We start from the raw sequence: 20,706 nt of genomic DNA, 5'->3' as shown, positions 1-20,706 counted from the left end.
TGAAATATAGGAACCAAGTCCTTTTCAGACTTACCAAAGGCTGGTGCACTAGAAATAGCGACCGGCTGCTGTTTCATGACAGGGGGAAGTGTGGAAGGGAGTTGGTACCCTTGCAGTTTCAGTTTGATAAGTTTCATAGCTATGGAAAACTCCACTTGATCCATTCGCCCGTCATTGTTCATATCAGCTAGCGCCCTGCAAACCAACACCAAGGGCTTGGAATGATTCTGACCACAAAAGAACCTTCCCATAACCACCACTCCCACCCACACAACAAAACAGTCGGCTCCCTTAACCCCGGGGAGAACAAAAAACAGAAGAAAACAAAGCACACCGAACCAAACCAAAACTTGTTTACCAAGCTATAGGAAGCCACCTGGGAATACTGACAAGGTTTTGTATCAAAGTAAGAACAGTTTTTATTGTGTTATTCTTTACTTATGTGATAACACGAGGTAATGTTCAGTGTGAACGCCAGGATATGCACTTTGGATATCTAATGGGATTCTTTCTGAGGTAGTGAAAATGTTCCAAAATCAGATAGTGGCGATGGTTCACGACTCTGCGGACACACTAAAAACCAGTGAATTATACATTTAAAAGGGGGAATTTTACTGTGTGAATTATGTCATAATGCAGATGTTAGTGGAAGGGGCTTGCTGGCTCAGTTGGTGTACGCGACTCTTAATCTCAAGGTCCTGCATTCAAGCCCTGCGTTTCCCCAAAAAAGATGTTGGGGTGGAGGAGTAGGAAAAGAGAGTTTATTTCTATAGATTCTTGACTAGATAGCCCCAACCCCTCGACGAACCCTACCATGGGGACATGACATGGTGTGGTACACTATAGTTCTACTATACCTTTAAAGCTGTGAAAATTAATTGAGTTCCCAAACGTATTCATTATTTACAAATGGTAGTCAGACACAGGTGGTCAAGTATAACTTGCAATGAGCATTTTCCTACTCAGGTTTTTATTTTTTCTTTCTTTCTTTAATTTTTTTAAGGCTTATTTATTTTTGAGAGAGACACGGAGCGCAAGCGGGGGAGGAGCAGAAGAGAGGGAAACACGGAATCTGAAGCAGGATCCAGGCTCTGTACTGACAGAGCCTGGCGTGGGGCTCGAACCCACGAGCTGTCAGATCATGACCTGAGCCGAAGTTCAACCAACTGAGCACCTCTCTTCAACTTTTTTTTAAGTGTATTTATTTTTGAAGAGAGAGAGAGAGAGAGAGAGAGAGAGAGAGAGAGAGAGAGACAGTGCAAGTGGGGGAGGGGCAGAGAGAGAAGGAGAGAAAGAGAATCCCAAGCAGTTTCCAAGCTGTCAGCGCTTTCTTTTCTTTTCTTTTTTTTAATGAAGTAGAGTTGACAATGTCACATTACTTTCGGCGCAATGAGCTTTAATGTATGTTCTCTCAAAGGAGAGTAAGCAAAAGAAAAGGAAACTATAGCCACCGGAAACTATGCAAACCACAACTGTGCATATTCACAATTTATCCTCTTCTGCATGAAAAATGTTCACCCAAATTTCGTTTCCTTTAGTCTAGATAATTAAAAGTGTTAGGGTGATTTATTTTTTAAAACCTATCTTAAGAAAAATTTTATTGGCGACAGCAAAACATAAGACCAGCGACTCCAGTTAAAATGCCATGACTAGCGATCTTAAATGAGCCTCATCTAGTAACGTCTCAAAAAGAAAATTAAGTCTCATAGAAAAGAATCCCATGTTACTGAAGTTAACTCAAGGAAGCAAACATGAAACACAATAAAAAGCATGACATACAACAAAGATGAAAAATCTCTAAACATGTTGGGGGCACATGGGTGGCTCAGTAGGTTAAGTGTCTGACTTTGGCTCAGGTCATGATCTCATGGTTCGTGGTTTCGAGCTCTGCATTGGATTCTCTGCTGTCAGTGTGGAGCCCACTTTGGATCCTCTGCTCCCCCCTCTCTCTCTGCTTCTTCCTTGATTGTGCCCTCTGTCTCTCAAAAATAAATAAACATTTTTGGGGCACCTGGGTGGCTCAGTCAGTTAAGCATCTGACTTCAGCTCAGGTCATGATCTCATAGTTCGTGAGTTTGAGCCCCATGTCCGGCTCTGCGCTGACAGCTCAGATCCTGGAGCCTGCTTTGGATTCTGTGTCTCCCTCTCTGTCTGACCCCTCCCCTATTCATGCTCTGTCTCTCTCTCAAAAATAAATAAACATAAAAAAATTTAAAAAAAAATAAACATTTTTTAAAAATCTCTAAAAATGTTAAAAGCTGTAAGAGTCGACACTATTCTTTGAGAAAATAAGAAAAAGTCACAAAGTGGGAGATGGGCTACAGAAACCACCTTTCTGCCTCAGCTAGGAGCACACCCCAATCTTCCTGTCGCCAGTGATCCCCTTCAGCAAACCAGTGGGGTCTGAATTTCACTCACTGACAGTAAGCTTGAGAGTCATTTTGCATATGTTTCTTTCTCATCTGGATTTGTACATAAATCAGTTATTCACATCCTTTGCTAAGCTTTCTGATGGACTACATATGTTTTTCTTCTCAATTTGTAAGAGTTTGCTGTATATTACATATACATATTCATATTACATTCACTTTATCTGATTTTTTTAAACTTATTATTACTCTGTTCATTTGTGTATAACATCTTTACCATGGGAAATCCTACATTTTTATACTATGTGATTTCACTTATATGTGGAATCCAAAAAACAAAACAAATGAACAAACAAAACAGAAACAGACTCATAAATTCAGAGAATACAGGTTGCCAGGGGGGTGGAGGGAGATGGGTGGGAGGATGGATAAAATAGGTGAAGGGCATTAAAAGAGGTACAAACTTCCAGCTATAAAATAAATAAGTCATGGGGGATGTACAGTACAGCAAGGAAATACAGTCAATAGTACTGTAACAACTCTGTATGGTGACAGATGGTGACTATACTTACCATGGTGATCATTTTATAAGGTATATAAAATGTCAAGTCACTGAGTTATATGCTTGAAATTAATATGATACAAGTTTATTAACTAACCCAGCCTCTTCTCATGAAACTAAAAAATATTTTTGCTGTAAAAGAAATGTTCATACGAAGCGATACCTATTTCTGGATAATCTACTATGAACAATTCCCGGGTCAATACAACAGTGATCTGATCACACTGGCTCTGTGGTACGGTCTGGTTCTGACGAGACTTTTCTCTTCTTAAACGTTGTTTGGCTATTCACAGATGTTTGGTTTTCTTTCCCCTATGAATTTTAAGATCATTTATCTGTTCTACAAACAACCCTACAGGGCACCAAGCTGTAACGACATTAGCCCAACAAGGACACTAGTATGTCCTAGAGTTTGTTCAACTCCACAGATATTTCCTTTAATAAGATTATATCACTTTCTTGGGGTGCCTGGGTGGATTAGTCAGTTAAGCGTCTGACTTCAGCTCAGGTCATGATCTCACTGCTCCCAGGTTTGAGCCCCACGTCAGGCTCTGTGCTGACAGCTCAGAGCCTGGAGCCCGCTTCAGATTCTGTCTCCCTCTCTCTCTGCCCCTCCCCTGCTTGCTTGCACTCTGTCTCTCTCAAAAATAAATAAATGTTAAAAAAAAAACATTAAAAAAAAAGATTGTATCACTTTCTTCTTGTAAATAACTTTATTAAATGTATTCTTAGGAGTTTTATCATTTCTATCATTATTTTAAATGGAACATTTCCCCCATTTCCATATTTGGGGGTTTATTTCAAGCATAGAGAAAAGTTTTGCTTCTACTAATCATGTATGCTATATTCAGCTATCTTACCAAACTTCTATAAACACTAAGTCTTTACACTGAAATCTCTTAGTTTTGTTAAGTATATAATCATATAACTAGCAAAAAAGAGTGTTAACTTTCATTTCCAGTATTTATATACTTCCTTTTTTTTTAATTGGTCTTACTGCCTCTAAGACATCTTTGAATGTGTGGGCATCCTGTGAAGCTCTAGGTTTCAATGAAATGGCTGCAATGCTTCACTGTTTAGAAGAATATTTGGTAGTGATCTTTAGAAAGTAGCGTGACATGGGGCGCCTGGGTGGCGCAGTCGGTTAAGCGTCCGACTTCAGCCAGGCCACGATCTCGCGGTCTGTGAGTTCGAGCCCCGCGTCGGGCTCTGGGCTGATGGCTCGGAGCCTGGAGCCTGTTTCCGATTCTGTTGTCTCCCTCTCTCTCTGCCCCTCCCCTGTTCATGTTCTGTCTCTCTCTGTCCCAAAAATAAATAAAAAAAAAAAACGTTGAAAAAAAAAAAATTAAAAAAAAAAAAAAAAAAAAGAAAGTAGCGTGACATATTAACGGAGCTTCCTTCCTACATATAAGAACTGTGTACTTTTTTTTTTAAATCAAATGCCTATTCAGCATCTGCTGATCTGATCATACTTCCTTTTGCTATAATAATGCTGAGAAAATGTCTTGATTCTGAACCAAACTTACGCTGCTGGCATAAACTCAAGTCAGTCATGGTTTTAGTACATTGTGGAATTCTATTTGCTACGATTTTGTTTTGATTTTTGCATCCATATTCATAATTGAGCCTGGTCTCTCGTTTGTTTTATTTGTAACTATTTTAAGGTTTTATACAGGAAGTTAGGGTAAACTTTCCTTCTTTTGCTAAGGTTTTCTAAAAAGATACTCAGCAAATGGTTTTCAGGGGAAAAAAAACTTGCTAACAATCAACATCAACATGCATACTTAAAAAAAAAAAATTCAAGCAGATGGATTCTCACTCTCAATTCCCAACACCACTGCCCCCCAAAACACATTTTCTTTCTTTCTTTTTCAATGTTTCTTTATTTTTGAAAGAGAGCGAGCAGGGGAGGGGTGGGGGGGGGGGGGGGAGGGACAGAAGATCCAAAGCAGGCTCTGCACTGTCAGCACAGAGCCTGATGTGGGGCTTAAACCCATGAACCGTGAGATCATGACCTGAGCCTGAAGTCAGACACCTAACTGACTAAGCCACCCAGGCACCCCCAAAGCACATTTTCTAGTGAGAAATAAATGTCCAACGTGGGATAATGACTAGCTGAGGGAGAAAAGACTTTCTAGAACTTTTCAGGGTTTAATTAGAAGAATTTCATGTTTCTGAAAACCTTCCGCTAAAATGCCTCAGTGGGAGAGGAGGGGAGACGTGTAATCTTCAAGTTCCAGGTGCTTGACTTTAAGCCACCCACCACAATCCTACATTTTTTTGAGAGTTTTGTGTCACCTTTCTTAAAACCTTTTTTGCTCAACTAACAAAACATAACTGTTCGGACCCACTGATAGTAAAATGCCAAAGGACTTTACGCAAATACATTAGTTACTCCTACAAAGCTCATCTCTCTCTTCCTTCCCCTCTACCAGTGAAAAAGCTGGAACACTAGAAGAGCTGAAATTCTATTTCTCAAGGTCTCTCTGGGGGAAAAAAAAAAAGGACTTCAGCTCAGCCATCCGCCTTCACCTCCATTTATAGTTCAGTCATTTCTAATAATCCCCCCAAAAGATGAAGAATCCTAAAATTAAATTCATAAAACTTCCAAAGTGAAAAAATACACAAGCAAAAAACAGGCATAAGTCAAACAATTATTGCATATGACTCAAAAACAAAGTGGTCTTGGGGCACCTGGGTGGCTCAGTCGCTTAAGCATCCGACTTCAGCTCAGGTCATGATCTTGCGGTTCATGAGTTTGAGCCCCGCGTTGGACTCTATGCTGACATCTCAGAGCCTGAGGCCTGCTTTGGATTCTGTCTCCCTTTCTCTCTGCCCCTCCCCCACTCACGCTCTGTCTCATGAATAAATGTTAAAAAAAATTTTTTTTTAAAAATAACAACAAAGTGATCTTAAAATACAATGTTTAGCCTGATATTAAAACCCATACATAGCAACAAGCGAGGTTGAGATGAGAGAGGACCACAGGTCTGCTGAAATCTTCAGGGAAAGCTACATGAAAGCGTGTGCAACATGCTGGTGAGAAAAAGCGTTAAAAGTCCAAATGAAGGGAAATCTCACAACATCTCCAGAATTACCTATGCATTTACTCTTTGACCCAGCAAACCCACACCTAGGATTTGACCCTGAAGATACACACCTCCAGCAATATAAAAATATACATGCTTCAGCTCATTCATCATTGCTACATTATTGGAAATAATTGAAATGCACACACACAGGAGACCGGTTGAATATATTACAGTATATCTTCTAGAAGGAGTGCTATGTAACTGTAGAGAAAGAGAGAGAGAGAGAGAGAGACAGGGGGAGAGACAGAGAGAGAGAGATCTATGGAATGATATGAGTGATTTCCAGGATGTGTTGTTAAGTAAGAAAAGCAAAGAACAAAAGAACATTTACAGGTGGTAATCCTGAAAGTAAGAAGGAAGACAACATAATTTAAATATAGATATGCACACTAAATATAGATATATTATAAACCTGCTTTTTTCCCCACAGAAATAAATAAAGGAAGGATGATAAGAAACTAACAAAACAGGTGAGCCCAGGGATGAAGGAATAGCACAGGGAATAACACGTCTCTGGGCTTACTTTTTTGTGTGGTTTTGGCTTTCAGAACCTTGTTCATGTGTTACATACTCAGAAATAAAATTAAAGTCCACAAAGAAAGGAGATCCATAAACTGAATAAGAACAAAAACAGATAAACCCAAGAGTATTTTATTTTATTTTTAATTTTTTTTTTTAACGTTTATTTATTTTTGAGACAGAGAGAGACAGAGCATGAACGGGGGAGGGGCAGAGAGAGAGGGAGACACGAATCCGAAGCAGGCTCCAGGCTCCGAGCCGTCAGCCCGGAGCCCGACGCGGGGCTCGAACTCACGGACCGCGAGATCGTGACCTGAGCTGAAGTCGGACGCTCAACCGACTGAGCCACCCAGGCGCCCCAACCCAAGAGTATTTTAAATAAGTCACATACCCACATAGGAGGAGTAACGTAGTACTCAGGGTCTCAACAGCAGGGACCATGAAGCACTCACTCCTGGATTCCAAGGACTGTGTTTGTAGTGGAAATGAGTGTGGCAGTTGTGAAAGTACTTTCTTTGTATTCTAGGATTAAAGGATAAGACCACGTCTCCTCGCTCACCTCATTCACTGCATGGAGGTGAAAGCCTGTGGCCCTTTGGGGACCCATTGCACGCATGAAGGCTTCTCACAGAATGCTCCTCTCTCACAGTGTAGATCAACTCAGCCTACTCATTCATTCATTGATTCATCAATTCATTCATTCGTTTTTTTTTTTATTCATCCAACAAATAATTTTTGAAGAGAGGTACCTAGTAAGCTCCAGGCCCTTTCTAGGAATTGGTGTTACAATTGTGAAAGAGACAGAGAAGGTTCCTGCCCTCACAGGGCTAATATTTTAGTGCAAGCAGACACTAAACAAGAGAACTAATCAAATGATACCCCATGACGGTAACTGCTGTTAAAAAATTAAAACAAGGTAGTGGGAGGGAGAAGATGGTGGGTAGGAACAGGTGGGCAGAGGGAACTACTTCAGATGAGGCGACATATGAACTGAAACCTGAAGGGTAATCAGCCAGCTCGCTATGTAAGGATCCGGAGGAACTATATTACAGGAAGAGGATATACCACGTGCAATGACCCAGAAGTCAAGAAGGAGCCTGGCCCGTTTAAACAGAAAGGTCAGTGAAACTGGAATACAAAAATTGAGGAAGAGAGAGGTGGAAAATTAAAGAAGATGAAAAAAGCAAGAGCCAGCTAGTATTGGGCCTTGGAGCCTGGATAGGACTTTAGATTTTCTTCTCAATGGGGAGTTTAAAATAGATTTACTTTTCACAGAGATAGTGTGGGCACTGTATGAAGAATGAAACCTAAAGGGGCAAGTTTGAAAGAGACTCTAAGTCAAAATGCTGACCAGTGAGCCCAAGTGAGAAGACAAATTAGGACAACAGCAATGGCAATGGACAGAAATGGCCAGATTGGGGATAAGGTCTGTAAATGGAGCCAAAAGGCTGTGCCGATGGACTGAATGTGCAGGGCGAGGAAAAGACAGGAATCACGCGGGGCTCCCAGGAGCTGGACAGACGCTCAGTGCCACGATCGGAGGACGGAGAGAGAAGGGATGCAGGGGAGGGAATGGGAATTCAGGATGACTTTTTCAGTTTTTGGTAAACAAGTTTGGCAAACTGATCTTTCTGGGGGCCGGAAGGCCCTTCTGACAGAGGCACAGAAGTATCCTAAGACACTGCATGTTATACAACTGTTGGCCCTGCCCCCAAGCCCCTCGCTGCAGAGATAGATCACCAAGCCGTTCTAACATTTGCCTTTAGGTCCCAGGTTCCTGCCTTCTCTCTCTGGGCCCGCTTCCCGGTGGGCCTTCCTGCCCCTCATTTCTCTCCTTAGGAGCCTCTAATCCCCATTTCTGTGGCCTCTACTGCTTCTGATGTCAAACCCTTCTTCATTCAAACTCTTTTTATTTCTTGGACCATCCAGGCTCCTGTCCATTCCCCTCTGCTTTCTTCTCCTCCTTCTCCACACGAGGCCAAGGTTGAAACTATAAACATCTGGAGTTGCCAAAAGGATACAGGATATTTGCCAGATGCCTTCCAGCTCCTCATTAGTAAGACAATTTCTAGGAAGCTGTCTCATCTTTGGCACTACACACACTAGCTTGACTCTATCCTCTGAGAATTCAGGTTTCCCTGTATGCTTAATTGGAGATTGGGCTGGATAGGTTAAGTTGCCCCAAAGGATCAGTAGGTTACAGTTTTAAAAGTTCACAAACTAGTTAACTGGAATATAGTTTCTACCTGGAACAAAACCTATACAGGTTTATAACACATATTCCCCAGCAATCCACATCATTCATGGATTCGAACTGAAGTCCACAGCAAAGAAAGTAAGTCCCAGAGAGATAGCTACTATTATAATTCCAAACTCTCAATCCAAAATTTTCTTCTCCCCCCCCCATGACTGACAAAGGGACTGCTCAAACCTTCAGACTCAAACCTACTCCTCTTTCCACCAAAAGGGGCACGGACCTTCCCCGGCACCCCACCACAAAACCCACAAGAGAGCACAAGAATAGCATGACCGATGGAAAGTGAAAACTATTTCATTAGATCAACTGTTATTGCTTACACACTTAAAAACCTAACTCTGGGGGCACCTGGGTGTCTCAGGTAGTTAAGTGTCTGACTTTGGCTCAGGTCATGATCTCACGGCGTGAGCTCAAGCCTCACGTCGGGCTCCTTGCTGACAGTGTGGGGCCTGCTTGGGATTCTCTCTCTCTGCCCCTCTCTCAACTCTCTCTCTCTCTCTCAGAATAAATAAACTTTAAAAATACATACATACATACATACTCTGAAGAGGTCAAGTATTGCTCAGGGTTACCAAATAAGTGTCAGTGGTAGGGCTGAAAGATCTTACTCCTACTTTGCACTATGCTATTCTGTCATCTTAGGACAGCTGTGGTTCATGAAATTTATGATTACTCAAAGACATTTCTTTGGGGAAAAGATACTTACTTAGAGGCATGCTTCCCTCACCCCCTAGTAACAATTCTTGATAAAAGGAAAACATGCCATCACAAATTTATTTAATGAAATGTCAGAAAAAATTAAAAACAAAGAACAGTTTTGACTCAAGCCAAGGCTGCCAATTCATCACTTTTGTTGTTAATACAAATTTTCACTATAAAAATAGTAAGTTGGAAAAATGACTTTAATATGCTTAGCTAAAAACAGTTCGGGAAGCTGACACTAACATAATTGCACAAAAAAAATGAAATTTACTAGATAATACTTTATTTTGCCCCATTATACTCATTTCTACATGGCAATTTTTATACTGCTATTAACTATATATCCTTCCACCAGACTGCCATTTCTATGGAAGCATGGATTTTGTCTATTCTGTTCACTGATGTACTCCAAGCACCTATAATAGTCACTGATCCATAGGAGACATTCAATAAATATTTTCCACTGTTGATAAACGTAAGGTGTCATTTTCTTGCAGCATAACGCACCGTAAAACTGCTTCTTGGGGCGCAGTCGGTTAAGCATCTGACTCTTGATCTCAGCACAGGCCATGATCTCACAGTTTGTGGGTTCAAGCCCCACACTGGGCTCTGCGTTGATGGCATGGAGCCTGCTTGGGATTCTGTCTCTCCTTCTCTCTACCCCTCCCCTGCTTGTGCTCTCTCTCTCTCTCCAAAGAAATAAATAAGCATAAAAAAAAAAAAAAAAAAAAAACCCTGCTTCTTGAATGAATGTTCATAAATTGGGAATATAGCACAAAAGCAGAATTCAATGGAGGAAGCTATATCTGGGAAAGGAAGGTTCTAGTGAGTCATCTTGACTGATGATGTGAAATACAATCATCTACCAGAACACAAAGCAAATGAAAGCTTCTTACAGTTAACACAGATGTCACATGTCTCTTGAATTTAAACTCGGGCACTCAACTGCCAGGGCAGTGCCCCTGTGCTCACATGAGCATAAGTTCTTGCTCTCCCCACCACTCTCCCACCCCTTGCAAACCTTTTACTTCATTTTAAAAGTAATTCCAAAAACCTTGGTTATCTGATTTTCCCAGCTCAAAGTAGATCAGAAGAGCTAGAAGGGCATCATAGGAGGAGGCTCACCAATTGGAAGAGACAGTCTGGCAGCCAATATGCTGACAACCAGGATAGAGAAAAGAAAGCAGACACCAAAAAAAGCACAGGAATCTGGTATCATTTAGTTTCGATTCAAATATAGCCATATACAAATGTGTGTGTGTGTATATGTATGTATATATGCGTATATATGTATGTATATGTGTATGTAGATTTCCCATGAGAGTTTTGCTATTCTGAACACAGTAAGTGATTTTCATACTGATGATACTTTAATTAAACTGCCTACATTCTGTAGACTCTGCTTGAAGGCAACAAGGAACTAAGTCAATCTTTATTAATTTCCATATTATAAGAAAAGCCAATCACTTAAGGGGACAAGTAATTAGCTGGACAATTTAGTTCTATGGAATACCCAATCCCTGACAGTGACAGCAGGTACCTTTTTGGGTTTTGTTTTGAGGGCCTATTACACACCAGGTCCTATGCTAAGTCCTTCATACACGGTTTCTCTGCTAATGTTCTCAACAACCCTTTAAGGAAAATATATCTTCCCTTTTTCTAGATGAGAAAACAGGTCAGAGAGGATAAAGACATGCTCTAAATCATAAGGATAGAACACAGTGCAGCTGGGATTCAAACTCAGGAGTGTGATTACAAATCCCGTGCTCTTTCTACTACACAGCAAGCTGACTCCCCAACACTGATAAACCCTGGAAATGAAGTATTAACTGAAGAGCCGCACTGTGTGGGAAAATGTGACCTCTTGGCAACAGAACTCAGCATGACATGACCAAAGTCGTAAACTTAAAATCCACAATTATATTTCCCACTTTTTTTTAACTGGCCCTTTCCTTCCTGTGTGTTCAAAAGAATGAATGCTTATTTGTGATAGTTAATCCAGGAATTCAACAATATTTACTAAGCGTTCACCTTGTACAACACTGTAATAAATACTAGTTACTTCACTATCCCGCTGGTGGTTTCACTACTAACCCTCAAATATTTTCCTTACCTTTTAGTCAATGAAAGATACAGAACCATTACATTATAAAGCAAGAAATGCGGGACTTTCAGATGAGCATGGGTGATGTAAATAAGGCTAAAACAAATTAATGAGAAAATACCAAAGTATCGATTTCTCCACTGGGAATTCAACTTTTTGACAGTGTTATCTTGCAAATGTCACCACTTTTTCTTTTAAAGTCCAACCTTAGAAAGCTACTTTTCAGAAGTATTCTCTGGTTAAGAAGGAGTAGAGTATTTCAGACCAGAGATTTATGTTCACCTTCTGTATCTTAAGAAATCCTATTACTGGAATATTTTATTTTACCTTTTGCTTATGTTAAGTTCCAACTTACCATATCTGTGCTAAAACAGGCTGAGGTAACCCAGATTGAAAAAAAAAGTTTCTAGCTTGATCACCTGTAAATTAAATGAAAACAGTTTCAGGAAACAAACAACAGCTGACCGGTATCTTCTTAGAGCAAAATTGCAAAAATAAGAAAGAGGCTGGCAATTCTGCAAATACTGAATTAAATATAGGATAAAAGCCAAAGCCTATAAGCAGCAGTAAAAGGAACCCATCAGCACTGACTTTAGAACTTAGAACTTAACACGCTAGCAGGGGTAGATTGTCCACTCTAATTAATCTGCTATTTAGTAAGATGGGAACAGCTATGACAAAGCATAGGACATATGACAAAGCACATCTATTTAGGAATCCTCAAGAAACTGATGACCCCACACTTCTACTTTTTAGGTTCTCTGCCATTCCTAATATCTGCACTTCAAACTGTCAGTACATCTGATACATTTATGGAGAAAAAGTAACAATGATTACAAGATTCACATCAGTGATTAACAATTAATAATTTAAAGATAACTGTGATACACACACACATAAAAACAACTCCCCAGGAAATCTAGATCCCATTTTTTTTTTCTAAAGCTAACTCCTAAAGAGTAACCAAACAGAAAAGATAATAGATAAGGCAAGGTACAAAAAGAACTTTAAGGATACAGCAATGAGAGAATTCTGTCATTGGCTTTTTTTTTTTTTTTTAATATTCAGAATCTGTTCATTTATTTACATTTCCCAAACCAGTTCAAGATCAAAATTAAACAAGCATTTTAATTTAAGGACCACAGCCCATTGCTTTATTACTTAAAGAATGTGGTACGTTGATTCTCACCAATTCCCATCAGCGATATGCCCCAAACAAGTGGCTTGACGTCCATTAAGGAATGCAAAGAGGCTTGAATGCATTATAGGAAATGCAACTGAAAAAATACAGGCTCAAGGCTAAGGCAAATGTCCCCTTGGCCGTATGTGCCCACCTCAGCTTCCCATAATAGATTTTCCACAGGTATATGCACTGCTAATAAGTAAAAATGTAAAAATGCTGTTTCCACTTACCAGTAATAAATCCAGATATTGGCTTTAAACTATGAAACTGTTGATCGTGCTTTGCTCTTTCCTCTACAGTTATGGCCCAGATATCCAGGCTGCCTAAACCCAAAGAAAAGAAAAAGAAATTATTCAATGAGAAAAGAATAACAAAGTGCTCACACACACTATTTCCCTAGTACTTTCAGATTCTGTCACTATGTTATCAATTATTTGATCGATTAGTATCTGTTTGCCCTTGGGTGTTACGCATATAAAGTTAGAAAATTAAGAGTAAAACAGGCCAAAATAAGACAGATACCAGCACAAATTCTTTTTTAAAAAACTTGCCCTATAATCTTATAGTTAGCAGGACTATTTAAAGACATAAGTTAATAATCATTTATTTATATAAACTCAAGCAATGAACCAAGTGAAAACTACATTCTCAGGTGATTCAAATGCCACACGTGAACGTTATGAAAGGACCAGAGCTTCACATTTCATATCCCATGTGATTCCATGAAAATCTTTCTGGAGTAACAAAAATATTGAAATACTGGATTGTACTGATGACATACAACTCTGCAAATTTACTAAAAGTCACTGAATTGTACAGTTAAAATCGGTGAATTTTATGGTATACAAATTATACCTCAACAAAGATGTGTTTAAAAACGGGTATCCTGAAAAAAAAAAACAAAAAAAAAAAACTGCAAACCAAAGAGACTGGGCTTTGGTTCCCCTTCAGTTTCAGCTCTGAGACTGACCACATGCCCCCTCACTTCTGTCACTTCTTGGATCTTCCTCACTTTTAGTCCTAGGTCTCCTCAATGTGATCAAAATAATTTCAGATTATCTATAGACTGAAGACCTTCCAAAGTTCAGATACTTTCCAAAAAGCTGGGAACAGGCAATAAAATGTGAATGTGGCTAGCACAAATGCAAAATGTCTGAACATTGCACCTCTCCTCTCTGCGGGGTCTGGTGGGACAGTGACAGGAAGGGTGGGATTCATTCAGCTGTGGGAAACATATTTACTGAGTGCCTCCTATGTGCAGGGCCCAGTGTCAGACATCAGAGACACCGTAGTAACTGAAACAGATATGATCCCTTCACTCAGAGGCCTTCTAATCCTACAACTTCTACTGCCCTCTTGAAATTCATCCGTGGAATTAGAAACAAAAGGAAAAGTTGGGGTGCCTGAGTGGCCTAGTTGGTTAAGCATCCAACTCTTGATTTCAGCTCAGGTCATGATCTCGGGGTTCATGAGATTGAGCCCTGCATCAGGCTCTGTGCTGAGCCTGCTTAAGATTCTCTCTTTACCTCTCTTTCGTGCTCTAAAAAAAAAAAGAAGAAAAAAGAGAAAGAAAACACACAAAACACAAACCTGCCCAGTAATGAGGAAGAGGGACAAAATTGAAACAATAATGCTAATGGTTTTGAAAAGTCTGCATAATCTAGAATATCATAGGGACTTTTACAGATGTGATCAGAGAGGTGGTGATTTGTGCTATACTCTCTTTATGATGACTGGATTAGACAGCTGCCAAGAGTCAGCCATTAAAATGGCACCCTCTCTTTAAAAATAAATAAGTAAAAAAAATTGGCCCGTAAATAAAGCCGATATTTAACACTTTAATCATATTAGGAAAAATTACCTGAAACAAAATTTTTTATGCACGCTGATATGTTTCAAGCAGATAAAGTAAAACAAACAAAAATTGTCCTGCTGCAAATCCAGGCTTTAGGAAAAGTACAGAATAAATGACCCAGTCACCTCAACAAGTGCAATGCAAAGAGAAAACAGTGAGGAGGCTTAGGAGACACGTGAACTGAGATCAGTGTCTGCATCCTTCTTTGAACCGACAAACCAGAGCAAAAAAGGGTCTGAAGACCATCAGGAAAATTTTAACACTGACTTGATAGCTGAAGATATAAAGGAATTACTGTGAATTTTATAGGTGTGATAATGGTGTTGTAGTTATGTCTTTAAGAGTGTTCTTATCTTTTAGAAACACTAAGATATTTGTGAATGAAATGGTATGAAGCCTGAGAGTTGCTTCCAAAGAATCCAGATGAAGCAACATTAAAAATATGGTCTTGGGGCGCCTGGGTGCTTCAGTCAGTTGAGCATCCAACTCTTCATTTCCGCTCAGGTCATGATCCCAGGGTTGTGAGATCGAGCCCCATGTTGGGCTCCATGCTGAATGAATGTGGAGCCTGCTTAAGATTCTCTCTCTCTCCCTCCTCTGCCCCTCTCCCCGACTTGTGCTCTCTCTCTCGAAAGTAAAATAAATATATATATATATTTAATATATATATTATATACATACACATATACAAATATATATGTGTGTGTGTGTGTGTGTATATAATCTGGAATACATTAAAAAAGGAAAATCTCAGAGAACTTACCTCCAAAAGGTGTTGGAAACTGAGCCATGGTTCTGCTACTTTTACCTTGCTAATCGACGCCTGTAATTGAAATGCAACATTTAAGTTTATGAAAACTTCATTTCTATACACTTATAAACACACTGACATGCAGTCTTTAATGATCAGAAACTGATACTAGCGCTGTTCCATATGAAAATGAAAGTTACAATTAAGGGGTTCATTCATTCATTCTCGGCAGCTTCTTAGTGCCAGCTACAATGGCGGGCACTGGGGAATGTGAAGCCTTCAGTCTGGTGAGTGATACCATTCGCTCAGAACAGCCTATTATATCACTGAGGTTTTACTTGTTACTCTTTAAATGTACGCCTTTACTTAACTATCTACATATACTAGTCCATCTGCTTGATGGTTGTAACAGCAGCTTCTTTTAATGAGCACTTAGTACAAGCTGCACACTGCTCTGGGTGATTTATAGCTCTTAAAACTCTTCATCATCACAGCCCTATGATATCAGTAAGACAGACAGGTATTACCATCCCCTTATTACAGATGAGGAAAATGAGAATTAGAGAGATGAAGTGATTCGAGCAATACCACACATCTGGTGACGAAGCTGGATTGGAGCAGGGATAGCGAACTCCACAGCCTGCGTTCCACCCATGAAAAACACGGTCTGCAATCACTACTGAGAGATTTTGAGAAAGGCCATAAACAACGTATCCTATGTCAATGTCTGTCCAGAATACCAATCACAAACCCAATGCTCCCAAATCCCCATCAGGCGTTATCTGTTCATGAATAGCCAAGGTGAACCTCGTCGTCTTCTCCAACTAAAATAATCCAAAATTAGTATTTGCTTTTTCAACATGGCAGAGGCATACAGTTAAAAAATGAGTACTAAATATTCATACATTAAAAAATACAGTTACTTCTAGATATTTACAATTACAGTCCCTTGTCCTAATACTCTTCAATTTCCTATTTTAATATGTCCATGGATTTCCCCCCCAAATATCCTATTTTTACACTTCCAAAAGCTTTTTCTTGTTCTTAACTCTTTATTCCTAGTACTCTGTCATTTTTTTAACGGACACAACACCTTTTACTCTCCGGGTTTTTTGGGTGGGAAGGAAGTATTTTGCTCTTTCACATTCTTCTGTTTCTTGCATCATTTGATTCCTTTTTCTGTCTGTTGGCCGACTGTTTTGGGTCTCTGTCACTTTTGAGGCTTTCCTCATCTATCTGGTGATCCCTGGCTGCTTCCTCATATTTAACAGTGCGGTACTAAAAAAAAATCAGCATGGATGCCAGTTCTCTTGATTGATGGACTGCTGTAGATGACAGTCACATTTCACTCGGAGACCTCCAATGTCAGTACGCAGAGGTCTCTTCATTCAAGCTGCTCAGTTTTGCCAGAAAGAAGTGTATGGGAGGGTGCTGGCTTTTGGGCAGGAGTAAGTGAAGGGCTATACTTCCGGGTGTACACTAAGACCTACTCCCTATATTTTCAGCCCCGACCTTTACTCTTCTGGTCAGAAGCATCTCTGGTTCTACTGCTTGACCCATCTCCCCAGGAAAAATGGGACTGAAGAAATCATGTTTGCTGGGGATGCAGAAGACATTCCAAAAGATCTGGATATAGACTTTTCAAGAACTTCCGTTTCAGCTACAAAACTGACCTCTGCCTTTGGCAGCCACCAAACACTCTGAATCCTGTCAAGACACTCCTGGGGACTGCTGATTTGTCCCTCATCTCTGCCGCCCTTCGGTAGGCACTAGGTTGTACCTTCCTCTGAACTCGGTTACCACTCTATTCACTCTGTTTCCAAAAAATTCTTCAGATCTTTTGTTCACTATCTTCTCTACTATTATCTTTCTCCCTCTGTGTTAACAACTGCTGTGCTTCCTTTGCGATCACTGCAGATGTGATGGAAGAAGAAAAGATACATGTGGTCAGGTCACCATATTTAAGTGGGGGTCTGTGGATCCCGTTTTGAGGCAGGCCACTTCTCACTGCCAATTCCCTTTACGGCACCTGGGTGGCTCAGTAGGTTGAGCCTCCGACTCGATGTCAGCTCAGGTTGTGATCTTGCTATTGGGGATCCTGAGATCTTAGACCCTTGCTGGGCTCCACCCTGAGTGTGGAGCCTGCTTTGGATTCTCTCTCTCCCTCTCTCTCTTGCATGCATGTGCACTCTCTCTCTCAAAATAAATAAATAAACCTTAAAAAAAAAGAAATTAGCTGCTATTCTCTTCTTCCACAATTTCTCGCTCAATACACTATAGAGGTGAGCTTGATGATTTTCCAAAATTTTTTAATGTTTCATCTCACTTAATCTTCATAATGCTCTTAAAATTGACAAATCATACATCTTTTTATTGAGCTTTGCAAAAGCAGTAAGCTCTTATTTTTTAAAAGCATAGTAATGCAAATATTTCATATATAGAACATGAGAAAACATTCTGTTCTGGTTTACTTCCACTCTTTACTATTTATTGCAAAATAAAGAAAAGTTACTGGTTTATCTATCTTCTTGGTACCCAGCCACTTTACCACATTTTTTTATTGGTGCTAAGGCACTCAGAGGAGTCTCTCAGGTTTTCTAGATCTATATCCTCTGAGAATAAAGAATTTAAGCTTGCACTATTTGCCCAAACCAGTAAAGCTAGGCTATGTAATAGGTGCAAAGGCAGGAATTTTGATATTGCCCCTGGCTTTCATGGTGATGGTTTTGGTGTTTAGTAAGTATTGATATTTCATAACCAATGAAATAGGTTATAAATAGTTATATCTGCTATTGTGTTTTGGTAAATAGCTTTTGCCATGTTTAGGCAGTTTTCTATCATTTTTATTTGACTTAAACTTTCATTAGAAAAGCCTGCTAATTTTTTTCAGAGGCTTTTTTAGAGTATTTAATAAGATGACCATGTATTTCTTTTTTAATTAGCATACTAAATTATAGTGATATATTTCCTAACACAAATTATCCTAGAATTTATGTAATAAACCCAACTCAGATATGCATGTTACTCTTTTACTACATAACTAGGTCCAATTTGCTCACATTTTCTTTAGAATTTTTGCTTAAGGAAACATTATACACAATTCTATGCAACAGAGAATCTAGAGACAATGGTTAGATTTCTACTTCACTGTAATTTCCAAACTGACCTTTTAAAAGGACATAATACTTTAATAGAGCATAGAACTAACTTGAAATGTAAAGGTATAACATGAAAAAGGTCCCAAGAAAAAATAATTTTAGGGGTGAGTTTGACCTAACCTTCAAGAAACAAATAATTCCTTTTACTAAAACAATTCCACAGGTTATGAAATTAGCATAACCAATACTAAACTATGGTAACAAAAGTAGTGACCATTTTCACCTAGATATAATTATACGCCTTACTTTAAGTGTTTCACAGCTATTTTGAGAGTCACAGAGTATAACAACTCCTATAGTCCAAAGTATGTATGTATATTTTTTTTAATTTTTTTAAAAGTTTATTTATTTTTGATAGAGTTCAGTGAGCAGGGGAGAAGCAGAGAGAGAGAGGGAGATGGGAGGATCTGAAGCAGGCTCTGTGTTGACAGCAGTGAGCCCCATGTGGGGCTCAAACTCACAAACCACGAGATCATGACCTGAGCCGAAGGTAAACGCTCAACTGACTGAGCCACCCAGGTGCCCCAAAGTATATTTTAATGATCAGTGGCTCCTTGCAAAGAGTATTTGCTGAAATAAAAAAGAAAAAAGAAAAAAAACTTTAAAAAGAAAAAAAATGGGGCATCTGGGTGGCTTGGTCGGTTAAGCATTCGACTCTTGATTCCAGCTCAGGACATGATTCTCACCTTAGTGAGACTGAGCTCTGCATCAGGCTCTGCACTAAGCATGAAGCCTGCTTAAGATTCTCTCCCTGCTCCTCCCCTGCTCATGCACTCCTCCGTGTCTCTCTCTCTCTCAAAACTAAAAGTATGTGCTGTTTACTGTCCTTCCTAGAATTCAGGAAATCATCCCCCACTTCCTCCCTCTGCCCCGCTCTGTGAACCTCTTCCCCAAAAGCCTTCACTTCATTATTAGCAGCGTCAGACAAAATTTATCTTCTGGCCCTTCTAACTACCCTGTCTGTTTCCTCGTCATCTTAAATCCATAAGTAACAATGGAAAGGGTTGCAACCTCAGCCTGCGCCCTACACTTGCAAACTAAAGCCCTTCTGTCTCTTCCCTCCCCAATCCAAGCCTTGTTCCTTGACTGTCACTCAACTTAAGCCAGGTCCTGGTAAGGAATGGACCTAATAAAAACTAAATCGCTTTGAGGTGTGAAGAAGATGTACCTTCCAGACTTATTACTAACACAAACATCCAAATGCTGGTTTAAGGATGACGCTGGAATATTCCCACACACATTTCTTTTAGCCACAGGCACTTCAAATGCTATTTACAGCTAGGTTCTCCTCAGCTCCTGGGGAACCCCAGACAAAGCAGTAACACGCAATGAAGCAACCAGATCGAACCTTCCAATCCCACCTCCTTTTCAGTTCTATGCCACACAGGCAGATCAGGGTGATAACATCTTGGTTCAAACTGTTGTTCCTACTTTTACATATATTTGTCGTATGTATTACAATAATTTGAAAAAAGAAAATAATTTTTTAAAAATACCGCAAGATTTCTAAGTGCCACAAACCAGATTTCTAGTTTGGCTACAGTGGTATAAGCCCACTAGAGCCTCTGTCCCACTTAAAACTAAAAACTGGGCAGGGGCGCCTGGGTGGCTCAGTTAAGTGTCCAACTCTTGGTTTTGGCTCAGGTCATGCTCTCACAGTTCATGGGTTCGAGCCCCGTGTCGGGCTCCATGCTGACATTGATGGTGTGGAGCCTGCCTGGGATTCTCTCTCTCCCCCTCTCTCTCTGCTCCTCCCCTGCTCTTTCTCTCTCAAAAATATACAAACTTAAAAAAAAAAAAAACACTTTAAAAACTGGGCAGAAGTTTTAAAAAACAAATACCTAAGGACAATAAGAAGTAAGGAAAAGTAGGCAGATTTCAGAAGACAGTCAGAAGTCCCCCCAACTTTTGTTCACTTTTCTCTAGCAGCTCTGCCCGGAGAGTTGGCCCAGTCATGGAGTTATGCAGTGAGGCAGAGGAGCAAAAGGTAAAACTCTGGTAGAAACCCAGTCTGGCCAAAGGAACTAATAAAAAAGGCCTCTGTGGACAGGAGAGTGTGAGGATCCCTTAATTCTGTAAACGAACTCCCACAAGACTCAGGCTCACCTCTGAGCTGCAGGACGGAACAAAAGTAGCACAGCAAAAGTATTGAAA

The 20,706-nt window shown here is 39.9% G+C and overlaps 1 protein-coding gene across 6 annotated transcripts in view; it reads right to left on the bottom strand.

The window, feature by feature from the left end:
* Positions 1-20,706, bottom strand: part of ITSN1 (intersectin 1) — a 221,887-nt gene that overhangs the window by 138,446 nt on the left and 62,735 nt on the right. For all 6 annotated transcript variants that reach the window (XM_058732474.1, XM_058732476.1, XM_058732477.1 and 3 more), the window contains exons 2-5: positions 15,407-15,466; positions 13,019-13,111; positions 11,961-12,024; positions 35-195 (exon numbers count right to left, since the gene is read on the bottom strand). In XM_058732474.1, coding sequence (XP_058588457.1) covers positions 35-195; positions 11,961-12,024; positions 13,019-13,111; positions 15,407-15,434 — 346 coding nt within the window. In that variant the 5' untranslated portion in view covers positions 15,435-15,466. The remainder of the gene's footprint in view (positions 1-34; positions 196-11,960; positions 12,025-13,018; positions 13,112-15,406; positions 15,467-20,706) is intronic.

The sequence above is a fragment of the Neofelis nebulosa genome, chromosome 5 (genome assembly GCF_028018385.1).
Source record: "Neofelis nebulosa isolate mNeoNeb1 chromosome 5, mNeoNeb1.pri, whole genome shotgun sequence".
Classification (NCBI taxonomy): Eukaryota; Metazoa; Chordata; class Mammalia; order Carnivora; family Felidae; genus Neofelis; species Neofelis nebulosa.
The sequence above is the reverse complement of the archived record's forward strand: the minus strand, read 5'-3'. Positions and strand labels throughout refer to the sequence as shown.